Source organism: Schistosoma mansoni, chromosome W (assembly GCF_000237925.1).
Source record: "Schistosoma mansoni strain Puerto Rico chromosome W, complete genome".
NCBI lineage: Eukaryota > Metazoa > Platyhelminthes > Trematoda > Strigeidida > Schistosomatidae > Schistosoma > Schistosoma mansoni.
The window spans coordinates 28,876,348-28,892,020 of NC_031502.1; the positions used below are offsets into that span (position 1 = coordinate 28,876,348).

At 42.1% G+C, this 15,673-nt stretch overlaps 1 protein-coding gene across 1 annotated transcript in view; it reads right to left on the bottom strand.

The window, feature by feature from the left end:
• Positions 1-12,184: 12,184 nt before the first annotated feature.
• Positions 12,185-15,673, bottom strand: part of Smp_047060 (hypothetical protein) — a 7,504-nt gene continuing 4,015 nt past the window's right edge. Inside the window, exon 4 of the mRNA XM_018789259.1 lies at positions 12,185-12,421. Within this exon, the coding sequence (XP_018654720.1) occupies positions 12,290-12,421 (132 nt within the window). The 3' untranslated portion in view covers positions 12,185-12,289. The remainder of the gene's footprint in view (positions 12,422-15,673) is intronic.

Genomic DNA, 15,673 nt, shown 5'->3' on the forward strand with positions numbered 1-15,673 from the left:
ACTTCTACCGACGCTTCATTTCGCACGCGGCAGAACAGTTACGACCGTTAACCGATTTACTTCGCGGTAATCCACGCAAACTGGAATGGAACGACGCCGCACGTACTGCATTTTCAGATATCAAAACGGCCCTAGCTCAAGCCATACTTCTCGTGCATCCTGACCCATCAGCCACGCTTAGTATAGCGGTTGATGCATCGGATTTCGCCATAGGAGCCGTTATGCAACAGAATATCTCCGGTAGTTGGCAGCCCCTCGAATTTTTCTCACGACGCCTCACTCCCACGGAGACGAGATATAGCGCTTTTGGTCGCGAACTGCTAGCAGCCTACTGCGCCATCAAACATTTCCGGCACGCTGTAGAAGGTCGTAAGTTCATCTTATTCACCGACCATAAGCCCTTAACGTATGCTCTGCATACCAAGTCTGACCGATACTCACCACGAGAGTGCAGACATTTGGACTATATCTCCCAGTTCACGACAGACCTTCGTCACGTCAAAGGCGAGTCGAACTGTGTTGCTGATGCTTTATCACGTATCCAACTTAATGCAGTTACTTTGCCAATGCTTGACCTACCTGCTATAGCCGCCGCCCAAGCAAACGATACTTCATGCACGGAAGCACAACAGTCTACGTCCCTTCAGTGCCGGGAAGTACCCCTAGCTACTAGCTCAGGTACTATCCTATGCGATACTTCTACGGGCCTCCCTCGACCCATCGTACCCTCCGCTTATAGCCGTCTCGTCTTTGATGCCCTTCATGGTCTATCTCATCCTGGTATCGCAGCCACCCTACGCCTCATCGCTGCACGATACGTCTGGCCGTCCATGAATAAAGATGTCCGTATGTGGGTAAAACAATGTTTACAATGTCAACGATCAAAAGTGCACAGGCACGTAGCTGCCCCTATTGGCACTTTCGCTACGCCTGATGCTCGCTTCGATCACGTTCACATAGACATTGTAGGACCATTACCACCATCGCACGGGTATGATCACATACTCACATGCATTGATCGTTTCACAAGATGGCCCGAAGCTATTCCCATCACGTCTATTACGGCGGAGACAGTCGCTCACCGCTTCGTAGGACGATGGATAGCTATGTACGGTTGTCCCTCGACTGTCACGACTGACCGAGGACAACAATTTGAGTCCGCATTATTCTCCTCACTAACACGGCTGCTTGGTACGGAACGCATACGCACTACCGCCTACCATCCAGCATCAAACGGTTTAGTTGAGCGGTTTCATCGCCAACTTAAAAGTGCTCTTCGAGCACACGAAAACAACAATTGGTACGAAACCCTACCGCTCGTCCTCCTGGGAATCAGAACGAGTCTAAAGGCAGATATTCAATGTTCCGCCGCTGAACTTGTTTACGGCACGACATTGCGTCTGCCTGGGGAATTTTTCACACCACGGAGCAGCACTAAGTTCGGCGAATCAGACTACGTTCAACGACTGTCTGCATTCATGCGAACACTGACTCCGGTGTCAACTCGTATACAACATCGACAGGTCGCTCTCCCTCGAGAGTTATCTACCTGTTCACATGTTTTCATACGAGTAGATTCGGTACGCAAACCTCTACAACAGCCTTATGAAGGACCTTTTCACGTGATTTCCCGTCACGAAAAGACCTTCAAGGTTGATCGACGTGGCCGCATCGAAACAGTCAGCATTGATCGTCTCAAGCCAGCACACGTCGATGACAGTGTTATACCTGATAAGCCGAGACCCAATGTTAGACCCATCAGAGCTTCTAGCGGGATTTCTACATCTACTTCGGATCCCACGCTAGATGCACCTGAGACCTCATTCTCACGTCCCAGTCAACAGCACGTGTCATCTGCCCCGTCTACGGACGAGACTTCCGTCTCACGTCCAGACCTGCAGACCACACCGCCCTTGACTGAGGATGAGATTGCAGGCTCACGAGGTTCGAACGAGACTACCGTCTCACGTTCTGGTCGCCGAGTACGCTTACCCGTACGCTCTCGCGACTAACCTCATGACCAACTGCGGATATAGTATAGGACCCTAACCCTATACTACACGAAAGCTACACTTTTCTCTTTTTCTTTCATTTTTTTGTTTACCCCGAGCCTACGCCTCTGACCATCGCTGTTCTGGTATCGTCGACTTTAGTCAATCTTGGCGAAAGCTGGCCTGATCACCCACGCTGTAGTCAACGCACTCAGTCGATCTCTCTGGCTCCAAATACGTATGGTATACATTTGGTCCCGAACATGGTTATCCTGGTCGCATCTGGTTCCTTGGCTCAATCTGGTTTCGCCCTACGTCTGCAGCGTTTCTGGTCCGGACCCCTACGAACGCAACCTTCAGATTCTGGATACAAACCACTCTGGTGTAGCATGCTAATCCAAACAATCAACACAGTACGTTCCTTCTGGTACCGTTCTACGTCAAAGACTTTTGGTGGCAACTCGAGGATCAACGATCACCTCCTGTTCTGCCAACGCCTTCGTCCTACAATTGCACGTTTCGCGATCAGTCCCACGAACGAAACCGCTACGTATCGAAAGTGTAAACCCTTTCTAGCGGGGGGCTCCTGTAGTGACCGGCCAGTCTCGATAAGAACACGATTGGAATAACGGAAACAATTATTATTATTGTAACCAATTGTACCAGAGATTGTTTTACTGTATTTGTTTAACTGTATCAGTTTCACTTCTTGTTCCGTTTTCCGCCTTGTTTGGTTCGAGCTTGCTCACGCACTGCTTATTCGCTTGTACTCTTTGGCACGTCTCGGTATTATTTCGATACCACGAGATCGCCAATAAATATACTTGATCTGGACTAGTAAAGCCTTCTGATTTACGGGCTATCAAGGGAACCAAGTCGTTTTTGGACGCGTAATCGAATAGTAGTGGTGATCATAGTCCGTCCACGACTCGACATCCACTACACTCCAATGCATCCTATTCTCTTATGACGGTTACGAAGTATGGCCATTTGGTGCTTGTAAGCCAAATACTACACTACGACAACATCCATTCAGAGAAATTGCAGAAGATCCTACGGTCTACATAACCCAAACCCGCTAACACCATAAACCGTCCGCAAAACCCCGCACTAAAGAACTCTTCTACAGAAGCCACATTCGAAGAACATAGCCACTTGATGACGACGGTCTGCCATCTCATCAACACCGTGGTAGAATTTAGCCTGTGAATCCCTATACAGTGTTCACGAGACCACGTCCTCACTCTGCTGATAGTGAATAGAAACCAGGTCGCCACAGACGATCAAACGAGTGTTTGCCTGAACAACCAGAAAGGTATCTTATAAGCTATCCCTATCTTTCCGAAATTCGTATTACTTTATGCATATAACCGAATCTTCATGGCTGTTGACTTTATTCCTAAGACTGTTGTCAGAACGCCTTCCGTACTGAGAATTTTGGAGAGTAACTTTCAGCCAAGGAAGCCTTCCCAAACCTCCCACCTCCAGCATCTGAATTTCGCTGTTCAACAGGCCTGAAAATATAGCATTTTGTAAACATAAGAAAATGTCACATTGGGACAATTGCCCTCGGCTTTCTTGAGCATGTCATTGGTGTTTAAAGTCCTCAGCCTATGAGAAATAACGTGGGGGCCATTCCGGACTACTTAGAGAGAAAAACAATAAAGTAACTACCTATTATCAGCTGACTGTAAGTCTCTATCTGTGGTTTATATCTAATCCGCGTCTCCTATGATACCAGTAACAGACCAACTTCACAGAAACGCAAAATTCACAGAACTGGACAACAATAAGAAGAAAGAATTCATTGCGGTGAAAGGTGTCGCAAATTCAGCTATGGCTGCAGAGTATGGCACACAAACACCCCTTGATGTAACTGTAAATACATTCGACTTAGGAAATGGATTAGTCTTTAAACAATGGGCGAGAAACCTTGTCAACCTTTGAGATCTTTCATGAGATAGTTCCAAGACACTGAACTGAGGTATAGCGATTTCGATGGGGTACTCCCAATCATGTATTGTCCAATGAGGCACGTTAAACGCTTCGTAGAGGGTTTGAATTTCAACCTTATGACCGATCACAAACCTCCGAGGTTTCCTCGCAACTAGTTTTCAGACAAGTAATTCCCCCGATAATCACAATATCTGGATTACATTTCCCAGTAAACTTACACAAATTACACACACCAATTACTCCCAATGAAGGATAGGCCGCCGACCAGCATTCTCCAACCCACTCTGTTCTATACCTTAATTTCTAGTTTTATCCAGTTCTTGTTCATTCTTCTCGAGTCTGTCTCTATTTCTCGGCGTAATGTGTTCTTTGGTCTTCCTCTTCTCCTTTGACCTTCAGGATTTCATGCGAGCGCTTGTCTTGTGACGCAGTTGGATGATTTCCTCACTGCGTGTCTTACCCACTTCCAGCGATTCTTCCTGATTTCCCCCTCCACTGGAATCTGGCTTGTTCTCTCCCACAGTAGGTTGTTGCTGATAGTGTCTGTCCAACGGATCCGAAGTATTTTGCGTAGACAACAGTTTATAAACACCTGTATCTTCTGGATGTTGACTTTCGTAGTTCTCCAGGTTTCCGTTCCATACAGTAGAACTGTCTTGACATTTGTATTGAATATTCTTATCTTGGTGTTGATTGACAATTGTTTTAAGTTTCAGATGTTCTTCGGTTGCAAATATGCTGCTCTTGCTTTGCCGATGCGCGTCTTCACATCTGTATCAGATCCACCGCGTTCATCAAAGATGTTGCTGAGTCTACTGCTACTCTGGTCGTCTTCTCCTGCATTTGTTGTTGCAAGTGTGATAGAAGAGACAGATCATCTGCGAAGTCTAAATCGTTCAGCTGCATCCTAGCTGTCCACTGTATCCCGTGCTTCCCTCCAGATGTTGACGTCTTCATGATCCAGTCGACCACCAGGAGAAAGAGAAAGGTTGACAGTAAGCAACCTTGACTGACATCCGTCTTTACCTCAAACGAGTCAGTGAGTTGTCCTCCATCAACGATTTGTCAGTTTATTCCATCGTAGGAATTCCGCATGTTATTGACTGTCTTCTCAGGCACTCCGTAGTGTCGAAGGAGCCTCCATAGTGTTGTCATGTCCACGCTGTCAATTGCTTTCTCTTAGTCAATTAAATTGATGTACAGTGATGAATTCCATTCAATTGGTTGTTCCACAATGACCCGTAGAGTTGTGATTTGGTCTGTACACGATCGGTCCCAACGAAATCCAGCCGGTTGGTCTCGAATTTGGGCGTCTACGGAATCCTTCATCCTGTTTAACAATACTCTGCTGAAGACTTTTCCTGGTATTGAGAGAAGAGTGATGCTCCTGCAGTTATCACACTTGCTGAGATCACCTTTCTTTGGTATTTTGACCAGAAGTCCTCCTTTCCAGTCTGTTGGTAATTGTTCTTCATCTCAAATTTTACTGAAGAGAATGTGGAGTATCTCCGTAGTTGCTGCTACATCTGCTCTCAGTGGGTCCACTGGAATGTTGCCCGCCGTTTTGCCGCTCTTGATTTGTCTGACGACCATGCTGATGTCTTCAATTGTTGGCCGGTCAATATTGGTTGGGAGGTCCGTGGGTGCTGTTTCGATGTTGGGTGAGTTCAGAGGAGCTGGTCGATTCAAGAGTTCTTTGAAGTGTTCTACCCACCTATTTCGTTGATCGTCAATGTTGGTGATTACCTTGCCTTCCTTGCTTTACAGTGGTCGTTCTGTTTTATCGTTAATTTCCAGCGACTTTCTTTGTTGCATCATAAATTGTCTGTTTCCTTCTCTTGCAGCCTTTTCCGCTGTCATTGCTAAATCTTCCACATATTTACGTTTATCGACTCTGATGCTCCTCTTCACTTGCTTGTTTGCTTCTGCGTGTTCAGCTTGGGTCTTGGCTTTCTCCGCTCTTGTTCGGCTGGTATTGGTTGCTGCCTTCTTGTTCCTCCTTTCTTCAAACTTGTGCAGTGTATCAACAGTGATCCATTCCTCGTGATGTTGCTTCTTGTGACCCAGAAACTCGTGACATGTTAAAGTGATTGCCTCTTTTATCCCTTTCCAGCTGCTCTCCATAGTAGTTCCCTCTCCATTGAGTAGATCGTGAAAGGGCTAGAACCTATTGTTGAGGGCTATCTTGAATTTATTGACTTTGTCAGTATTTCGAAGAACAGCTGTAATTAACTTTTGTTATGTTGTCCACCCCGTTGTCCAATGCTTCTTGAGTTTCAGTTTCATCTTGGCGACCAACAAGTGATAATCTGATGCTGTGTCAGCTCCTCTCGTGGTTCTCATATCCTCTATCGTCCTCCTGAACAATTTGTTTATACAGATATGATTGATTTGATTCTGTGTAGGGTGATCAGGTGAAAACCAAGTGGCTTCGTGTGTGTGTTTATGTGGGAATATAGTACCACTTATGACCAGTTTATTGAAGGCACATGGGTTTGTAAATCTTTCACCATTTTCTTTCCATTCTCCCGGTCCATGTCGTCCCATGACGTCTTCGTATCCACTGTTTTCCATTTCAACCTTGATATTTAAATCTCCCATCAGAATGGTCAGGTCTTTTGTTGGGCACTTCTCGACTGCAGCCTATCGTAGAATTGGTCTCTAACGTCTTCATTGTAGTCGTTGGTAGGCGCATAGCATTGGATGACGTTCATTTTGGTACCTTCTTTTTTTATATTGAAGGAGGCCTTGGTAATCCTCGGACCATGAGATTCCCATCCAATAAGTACATTTTGTGCTTGTTTGGACAGCATCAATGCAAATCCTCGTGTATGTGAGGCATTTTATTCCTCATGATCGAAATATTACAGAAGCTTCCCTGAAGCTAGTCGTTGTTCTCCAACGTGCGTCCAATGTGTTTCACTGATCCCAAGCACCTCAAGGTTGTATTTCTGCAGCGATTTGGAAGACTCTTCCGGCCTCCCACATTGTACGGACGCTCCATATACCTATAAAAATCGTTGCTCTGGTTGATAGAAGGACATCGGTCTTGTGAGTTCGTAAGCGACTCAGCTCCCATAATTCTTCCTTCAACTGCCAGGGCAGAGTTTAAATCGTCTGAAAAAAACACTGAAATTCAACATGAGTTATCTTCAACAATCTTAAAAATACGGATCAGACAGATGGGGACATGTAGGGAGGCTTTACTATGTTACACATCTACCGGTTAACCTCGTCCAGTCTCACTAAAACATTATCGATATAGAGTCCTCAATAAGTTGCGCAAACTTTTCCATTTGGGCATTCAAGCAACGATCAAGCTCATAACAGAATGATTGGTGGAGAACTATGGGTCTTGTTAAGATGCCACAGATATTCGAAGTTCGACGATGTTTATGTCCTTGGCACCTTTATATTCGGAAATCCCCAAACCTAGCCATGTCGAGAGTCAGGGATGAATGGTCGCAAGGGTATGTCTGGCAATTCACCGATATGTTAAGTAACGTTTGGTCTAAGCTGGCGAGTAGTTGCAGAGAATGAGTAAAATGGCGTACCCACTCGTAATCTGGTTCGCATACGTTACCAAACGCCTTCAGCTAGGCTGTGTTCAATGTAACTAGTGGAGTCAGCCTTAATGTTGGAGACTTGCACAACCATTTTTTGAGGATTTATTTACCGCTACACGTGAATGAAAGTTCAAATCAGAGATTTTCTACACTCTTACCACCCTCTTAAGAGTCATGCGATTGAAACCAACCACCATCTACTTACAAGCCATTAGTTTTGTAGGACGATCTCACTGACAGTTGAACGCTTCACTCTCAGCTGCAAACGTACTCCAAGCACACACACAAAGGTTCATGGGTTTCTCCGAAACACACTACAGAGAAATAGACCAACCACAATGGCATCAATAAAATTTCCGGAATATTTAAGGAAGACACAAGAAAAATTAGAGAGGGTGAAATGGCTCCGTATCATCTCATGGTGAGGCCAAAATGAAACTGAGGCTGGAAAGAAGCGCTGAACAACTTGACAAACAAACTCGATGAGTTCAAGGCAACCGTTGACAATAATCTTGAAGATGTCATGAATATTCCGTTCGCATGCCCTCAGAAACACTATTCCTGGCCTGTTGTACCTATTTTTCCAGAAATCGTTAAGACATTAGTATCAACTCTAGTTACCACAGCTCCATAACACATCCCAGCAATGATCCCGTCAAATTGATGACAATAATCGAATCGAGGGAAACAGTACTCGAAATGTCAAATCTATCAACGTTGAATACGTTATCATAACATGGTATCCAAATTAAGTATCCATAACATGATTCCAAAGTAAGCCTTCCTTTGTACTTCCAATAGAAATTCTTCGTAAAATAAGGCCCGTTTGAGCAGGTGCCTGAAGACCAGTAGTAATAACCACTAAAATAATCGCAAAATTCTATGTTTTATAGACAGTATGACGTCTGGAGTATATAGTACTAACAGTTCATCTCTGTAACGCTAAATCCTGCAGAATATTTTGGTATACTGCCCCAACTTAAATGAGAATTACAGCTTGAATTAACAAAAGACGTAAAAATTTTAAGTTACCTATAAATTGGCATTCGTCATGTAACCAATATATATATATTCAGCCGGACGGGTACACGCTATTCTTACTGGCATGATTGAAGAATGATGGTGACCACAGTTACTAAAGATTTCCTGGACTTTACATAAATCACATCTTACTATTGGTTTACTTGATTAATAAGACTTCAGTAATCAATTACAACACGACTCCATAGCCAAAGTTCTAATCATCATGATAGTGAGTGAATTTAGCTAAATTCGCAAAAATTTTGAAAATAAGGAACTAGTTAGAATATTCATTATCTGAAATACAGTTAAGCGGATGAAATATAATACTCGGATATTATTTTTTATCAGGAATTAATATTAGCTCCAGAATTATTATAAATCACCAAGGACTTGTCTGCCATATCTCTCTAGTTTATGAGTTCACTGAATCAAGTGCTCAAAATCTCATACGGGGTCCGACCAAATACCTTTAGGCTGACGTGCTCAGCGGAACGCATATAGAATTCGCAGATTCAAGTTGAGAGCAGCCAGTAATAGACATATGCGAACTACACGTGTCTTCACGAATCACTTAACCGAATGGCAGTACTTCGCTCCCCGAGAGCTAGATGTTAGATGAATTTCCGAATCTTCTGATGGTAAATGGTTAACATTCCAGTAATCACCTACTAATAGCACGAAATGATGACCTTACCAAATATTTGATTACATCAAGTTGGAAAGTTAGATCAGTTGATCCTTACAACTAATCGATGATATAGCAAAATCAAATAAGTTGGGATTCATCCTGTCTCATGAATCCAAACCCTATGATTTGGGTAGTCTAAGTTACCTTATGGTTTACCAATGAATCATCAATTTTCTTACCATGTTTATTACGTTTAAGTCAATGAAAACCTTTCTTCCCTTTTACAGATGTAGCTAAAATTAACACAAAAAGCAAGGTGAATAAGCCTTATTAGATGAACAGAATGGAACAAATATAATTTTGATAAAAAGTGAGGATAAACTGACAAATTAGTCCTATTTTCTGTATCAGAATCTTGTGTCAGTTCTACATTGTTTCGAATGATTCCTTTCTAAGAGGTACGGTTTCGACAATGTACAGATGCTAAATGACCAGTCTGGCTCACACAGCATGTTGAAAGTTGAGGCTACTGAACAATTTCGACATAGAGTGAAACAGCTATCCATGGTTTCAAAGTACACTAGTTTTACACGAACAAAAATAAATCTATTCACAAGGATTATTCTCAAGGTATAAGTATAGTTAGCACGAGTGCCGTAAAAAAGGAATTCTATCCTACTGAATTAAAGGATAGTGTTATACTAAATCCCAGAATATATAGTTCCACGTCGTTGAATAAGAAACTAAATGAGCGACGCTTAGTTGGGCCTACAGAAACTAGCTTCAAGGAACTGTTCATTATACCATGGAAAGGACCAATCAAATATGTAGAATACTGCAATAAGCACGGACTATGTCAAAGTGGCCTAAGATTGATTTAACAGTTTACGACTGCATGCCAAAATGTCTCCTCACAGAAACAACAATGGGCTATAAACGTCCGAAATCAAATACTGTAGTATTCTACAGACGGATTGTTACTAGTCATAGAAGTAATGTAATAATTACCAATAGTACTTTGAAATATATCAGCATCGCCACACATCGCCAAAACTACAATAAATATTGGCCTTATACTTGAAATATCACCTATCATCTGTTGTTGTGTAGTACAGGTTATCATCCGACTAAATTTAACTAATTAACGGGATAAAAGTGATGCATTTCATCACTGTTTTCCGTTAATGCATTCGGAGATACATGTTAATAACCCTGGAGACGCTCTTTGAGTGTCTTAATTTGTTTTTTTTAAAATAAATATTTGATTCTTCTGGTAGATATTTTTCTATTATAATTCCTCTTCAGTGATTAGAAATAAAGACTGTTTACCTGCTGAGAGCAAATGTAATTCATCTACTGGTTTTTCGTAATTAGCGTTGACACTTACCTTTATTATAAGTAGCCGGAGACATGTGGACCTGCAACCTAAGGCTTGAGAGACTAGGGTTTCAACTACTAGCCATTGCTCCACATTTTCCCACTGTGACCTAAGGAGCTTAACCATGTGAATAAGTTGTTATTGTTCTTCACTAGCAGATGTGCATATATATATATATATATAATACTGAATAATGCATTCTTCACTTAAGTCTACCCAATACAAGACTTTTGATCGACTATAAAATATTTCTCAATAGACGACAGAAATGAATGACGAAATTGTCTTGTAAGATCATGGTAGAATATAAGTTATATAATTGTTTTCTTGATGAAACAAAAATATTAGCATTTACGGGAGAAAAGACCCTTCCCTCCTTTTGTCTAACAATCATTGCTAATCTTCGTATGTTATTGAAGACCGTATCGGCTTTTCCTAACTTGGGGATACTTGTGCGCAGTTCCGATGTTCATCTTGTATGTTCCGATAAACATAGTGAATGGTAACTTATGTGATGCCATGTATGGGACCGATATTATGCATATAATTTTTATCGTATATTTGCTAAATGACCAAACTATTCATATTCATGTTCCCCTTATTATGAGCTTTATTTTGACCTATAGACTATTATTGTACGATTTACCGTTCTTGAGTTATCCCTAGTCTATTAATTACTGTTGCCCCTATTCACAGACACATTTGGCTGAATCTTGTACAAATGTTATTTACTATTTTATTGGTACAATGTGGTCAGTCTGTTTGGTATATAAACTCAGTATGTTAGAAATACAAGGATTCATACCGCAGAGGCTGAGATTGGTGTTCTGGACTTAACTGGCTGGGCTAGGCAGAAAGCAGGATTGATAAGTATTCTAGACTGCTCGTATGGTTTTCGTGTGTCACTGTTCCAATCGATAATTCGCTGCTCTCTGATTGGCGGTCTTATCGCGTCATACGTTAACAAGGCATCCACTCGGCCACAAGTTATAACATAACAAGTAATAACATAATCTGTGTACTCTCCATCTTTGAAAAATAGCTTATATAAATTACCATTGCAAGAATTTACGCACCAATCAAATCAATGTGAAGATCCACATTATACCTACAATTATCTTTCGCACAAATAATTCTGAACTTACAATTCTGCCGAAGTTGCATTAGTCGTTTAAATTAGAAGACGAGAGCTACGTAACAATTAGTCAGATTTCAAACATTACATTCTTATAAAGATCACATAACGTTTTTCAGTAGAATGTCAGCATCCTCAATCTAAAAAAACTGCAAGATACCTTCTTTTTCCATTAAAAAATCATCGTAGTATGTGCGCATCTTAATTTGATTTTTTTAAAGTTGCTTCGAAATAAATCATATTTTATCTCCATATTAGTTACTACCTAACTAAATAACAGATTTACTTACGACTAGTCGTTAAGTTACTTATAACCAGCAAACCATAGACAGATTGAATGAAGAGCAAAATCTAATCAAATTTATTAATTGTATCCTTGGTTTATACACCTTCAAAAATACCTTTCATTTAGCAAAGGATTATACTACTATTAAATGACATTCCGAATCTTCAAGTGGTAATCACAAAAAATCAACCATCCTAATTCCTTAACAGTATGTAAAATTTCAGGTAACGAACTTTATTTTAAAAGAACTAATAGGATTTCAAAAAATTCATTTGGCATAATCACTTGAAAGTAAATCTACGGGAATTTCTTGCTCACGAAGTCAACTAAAACACTTTTTCCTTTTCAGGACCATAACGTTTGACCCAGGCTTCCATAAATTCCTTCTTACGTTTTTCCCGTCTTGCAAAGAAGTCAGGATACTGCTTCTTTTCTAATGGATGCCACAGGTCATAGTTCTGTCAAAGAGAGATTAGAAATCGAAGGTAACTTGGTAACAGGGTCAAATTCATGAAACAAGATACTTCGTATGTTTATTAAAAAATTGTAGTATAAATCCGATAAAACACTTGATCTAAGCAAAAACAAAGAGTTTTAGAAAAACCATTTAGATTTTGATATCTTTACAATTTGTATTGAGAAAATGGAAGGATAGTCCAATGGGTCATGTACTTACTTATCATTATTTGAAACGTGTGAACCCACGTATCCCACTTTGGCTCCCACAAGCGTGAAATACTTGTGATTTTTACATCACGAGGGGGACTCGAATTCTACTAACATAAACCTGATTTTAAACGTAAATCTTTTAAATTTTATGAAATCTAGAAAACAAAAAACAACGATCAACCATAATGCATGTCCATATGTAGGTGGAACCGTGAACTATAGGTCTAAGAATTCGACTTCATAATGGATTTTGACCCAAATTAACCTACTATAGTTTACACAAACAAGTAATAATAAGTAATCTACACATACAAGTGTGATTTGTACTCAGATAAAAATGCGTACAGCTAAAATACTAGTAAGATGTAGAATTGAAACAGACACAATTATTCCCTGGCGCTGATTGGCTAAAAATGGATCAACTAGCGTGCTCCAACATAATTCCGCATGGAACATGCTTTAATCCAACCTATGTCCTGCTAACACATGGGCCATAAACCAGTGTTCTGCACCAAACAATATGGCTCAGTCTAACCGTCAATGGTGCCATGAATATCATATTTTAGTTCGACCGCCTGTAGCTTTTTCCCGATCCACTCCTACGCCGCTTATACGTAATAAACGTCCCACTCACCTCAGTCGATGAAAATTGGCATTCTCATCAACCTATCTTTATCCAGTACCCTGTGCATAATCACAGCACTGCTCATTCTGTTGTTCCATCTAGTAGAGTTAGTGTTTCGATGAGGCATGTGATCAAATGATCGAAGTCTAATTTTCTTTTCTACTTACACAGAGAATTTTTTAGCCATACACTACAACAGGAGAAACTGATGAAGAGCTTACTTGAACCTTGGCTGATAAACGAATATCATGCCTACGCCACCTGTGACATGAAAAGTCAAAAACCAAGTGAATTATCCGGATTCGTGTCAACATTTCGTCAACGAACAGCTTATCATTTATTTATTATTTATTTATTTAAACACATATATATTGGTACAAAAGGGCACCAGATACATATGCGCCACACAAAATAATGAAAGTAGGAAGAGAAGGGATGAAAAGATAAGGCGGACTGAAATGTACAACCAGAAGACTCTTTCAGTTAAGAAAGTTAGAACCACTCTTTCTGTAGAAAGTAAAAGAAGGTTGCAGCAGGATCGCCACTGGCTTCTATTCTGAGCCATATCTGATAACGTCTCTAGCCACTGTGTTGCACCATCTCTCGGACCCCAGCCAGGGAGTCGTGAAGGACCAACAGAAGCTAGCCCTTTGCAGCTTTCTTTCATGCCACGACACCATGTCATACACTGACCTCCTCTCCGCTTTTTCCAACCAGTCCCAGAGTCGGCAAATAATGCACGACGTGGAAGTCTCTGGGACGACATTCGTAAAACATGTCCAAGCCACCGAAGTCGGTGTTTCAAGATGGTGACACCAATTGAATTATCGTCTCTGCGCCCGAACACACGATGCCGAACCTCTGCATTACTAACATGGTGTTGCCACTGTATGTCAGCAATCCTTCGGAGACAACGATGATCGAACACAGAGTCGTCTGACATCCTCAACTCGGAGAGGCCAGGTTTCACAAGCATAGAGCAAAACTGCTCTCACCGACGCGTCGTAAATCCGACCTTTTACAGCCAGACTAACATCACGAAGGCGCCAAAGATGGCCCAGATTGGCATAAGCCGCTCTGGCTTTCCTTATACGTGCATCAATCTCATCACTCACGCCACCACCAGCACTTATATAGCTACCTAGATACACGAACTTCTCAACTACTTCAATCTGCTCACCATCCAGAGTGAGTACAGGATGAGAATCCTGCCAGTCTTGTAGGAGTACCTTGCACTTGGAGGGTGCAAAGCACATGCCGTACCTGCGGACACTGATTGCCAACTGATTAAGTGCGGATTGCATGCCTTGGGCATTATCGCACAGTAAGACAATATCATCCGCATACTCGAGGTCGAGAAGTCGTTCTCCAGGCAACAGATCCACACCGCCATTACTTACATCCATCAGAGCTGTTTCCAGGATGTCGTCGATGGCAAAGTTGAAGAGGAATGGTGAGATCGGGCAACCCTGCCTAACCCCACTGCTCGAATGAAACAAGGGAGAAAGGTGGTTGTATGCCCTCACTCTGCCTGAGGTGTTCGTATACAGGGCCTTTAAGATGTTAATGAACTTCTCAGGCACACCCTTCTTCAATAGACAATCCCAGAGAACAGTCCTGTCCAACGAATCGAAGGCAGCCCTGATATCAAGAAACACTACGATTGTTGGCCTGCGATAAGTATGACGGTGTTCTAACATTTGGCGGAGGGTGAAGATGTGATCAATGCATCCTCGACCAGAACGAAAACCAGCCTGCTCCTCGCGAGTCAATCGTTCTCGGGTTTTAAACAACCTACGAAGAATGACAGAAGCCAATAGTTTGGACGCAATCGGAAGTAGACTTATCCGCCGATAGTTGTTACAGGAACAACGTGAACCCTTTTTAAAGATAGGGACGACTATTGACTCATTCCATGATGTCGGAACACTTTCTAGTTCCCAAACCTTTGCAAACAACACCGTCAGTTCCTTAGCCAGAAAGTCACCGCCATCTTTAAAAAGAGCCGGAGGTAAGTCATCTGGGCCCGGTGATTTGTAGCGTTTCAAGAGTTGGAGTTCCTTGCGGACTTCCGCCTCGTTTGGTGGATCAGTCGTCACCGGCTATGGGGGGCAGGACAAACTGGTTGATGTTGCCGGAGCAGCAGGCCAGTTGAACTGCTCTTCGAAAAATTCCGCCCATCGTCCAAGACGTCGAGAGATGTTAGTGATTGGCATCCCGTCATCCTCAAAGATTGTTTCACTCACACCAGACTTCTTGCTGCCAGTGGCTCGGATGAGTTGGAAGAGCTTCCGGCAGTTACCAGATGCAGCTGCTGCTTCCATCTCATTAGCACGCTCCGACCACCAGGCTTCTCGGTCCTTACGCAAGCTTTGCCCGATTTCACTACGCTACAGCCGTCGTTTGTGGTCAAACT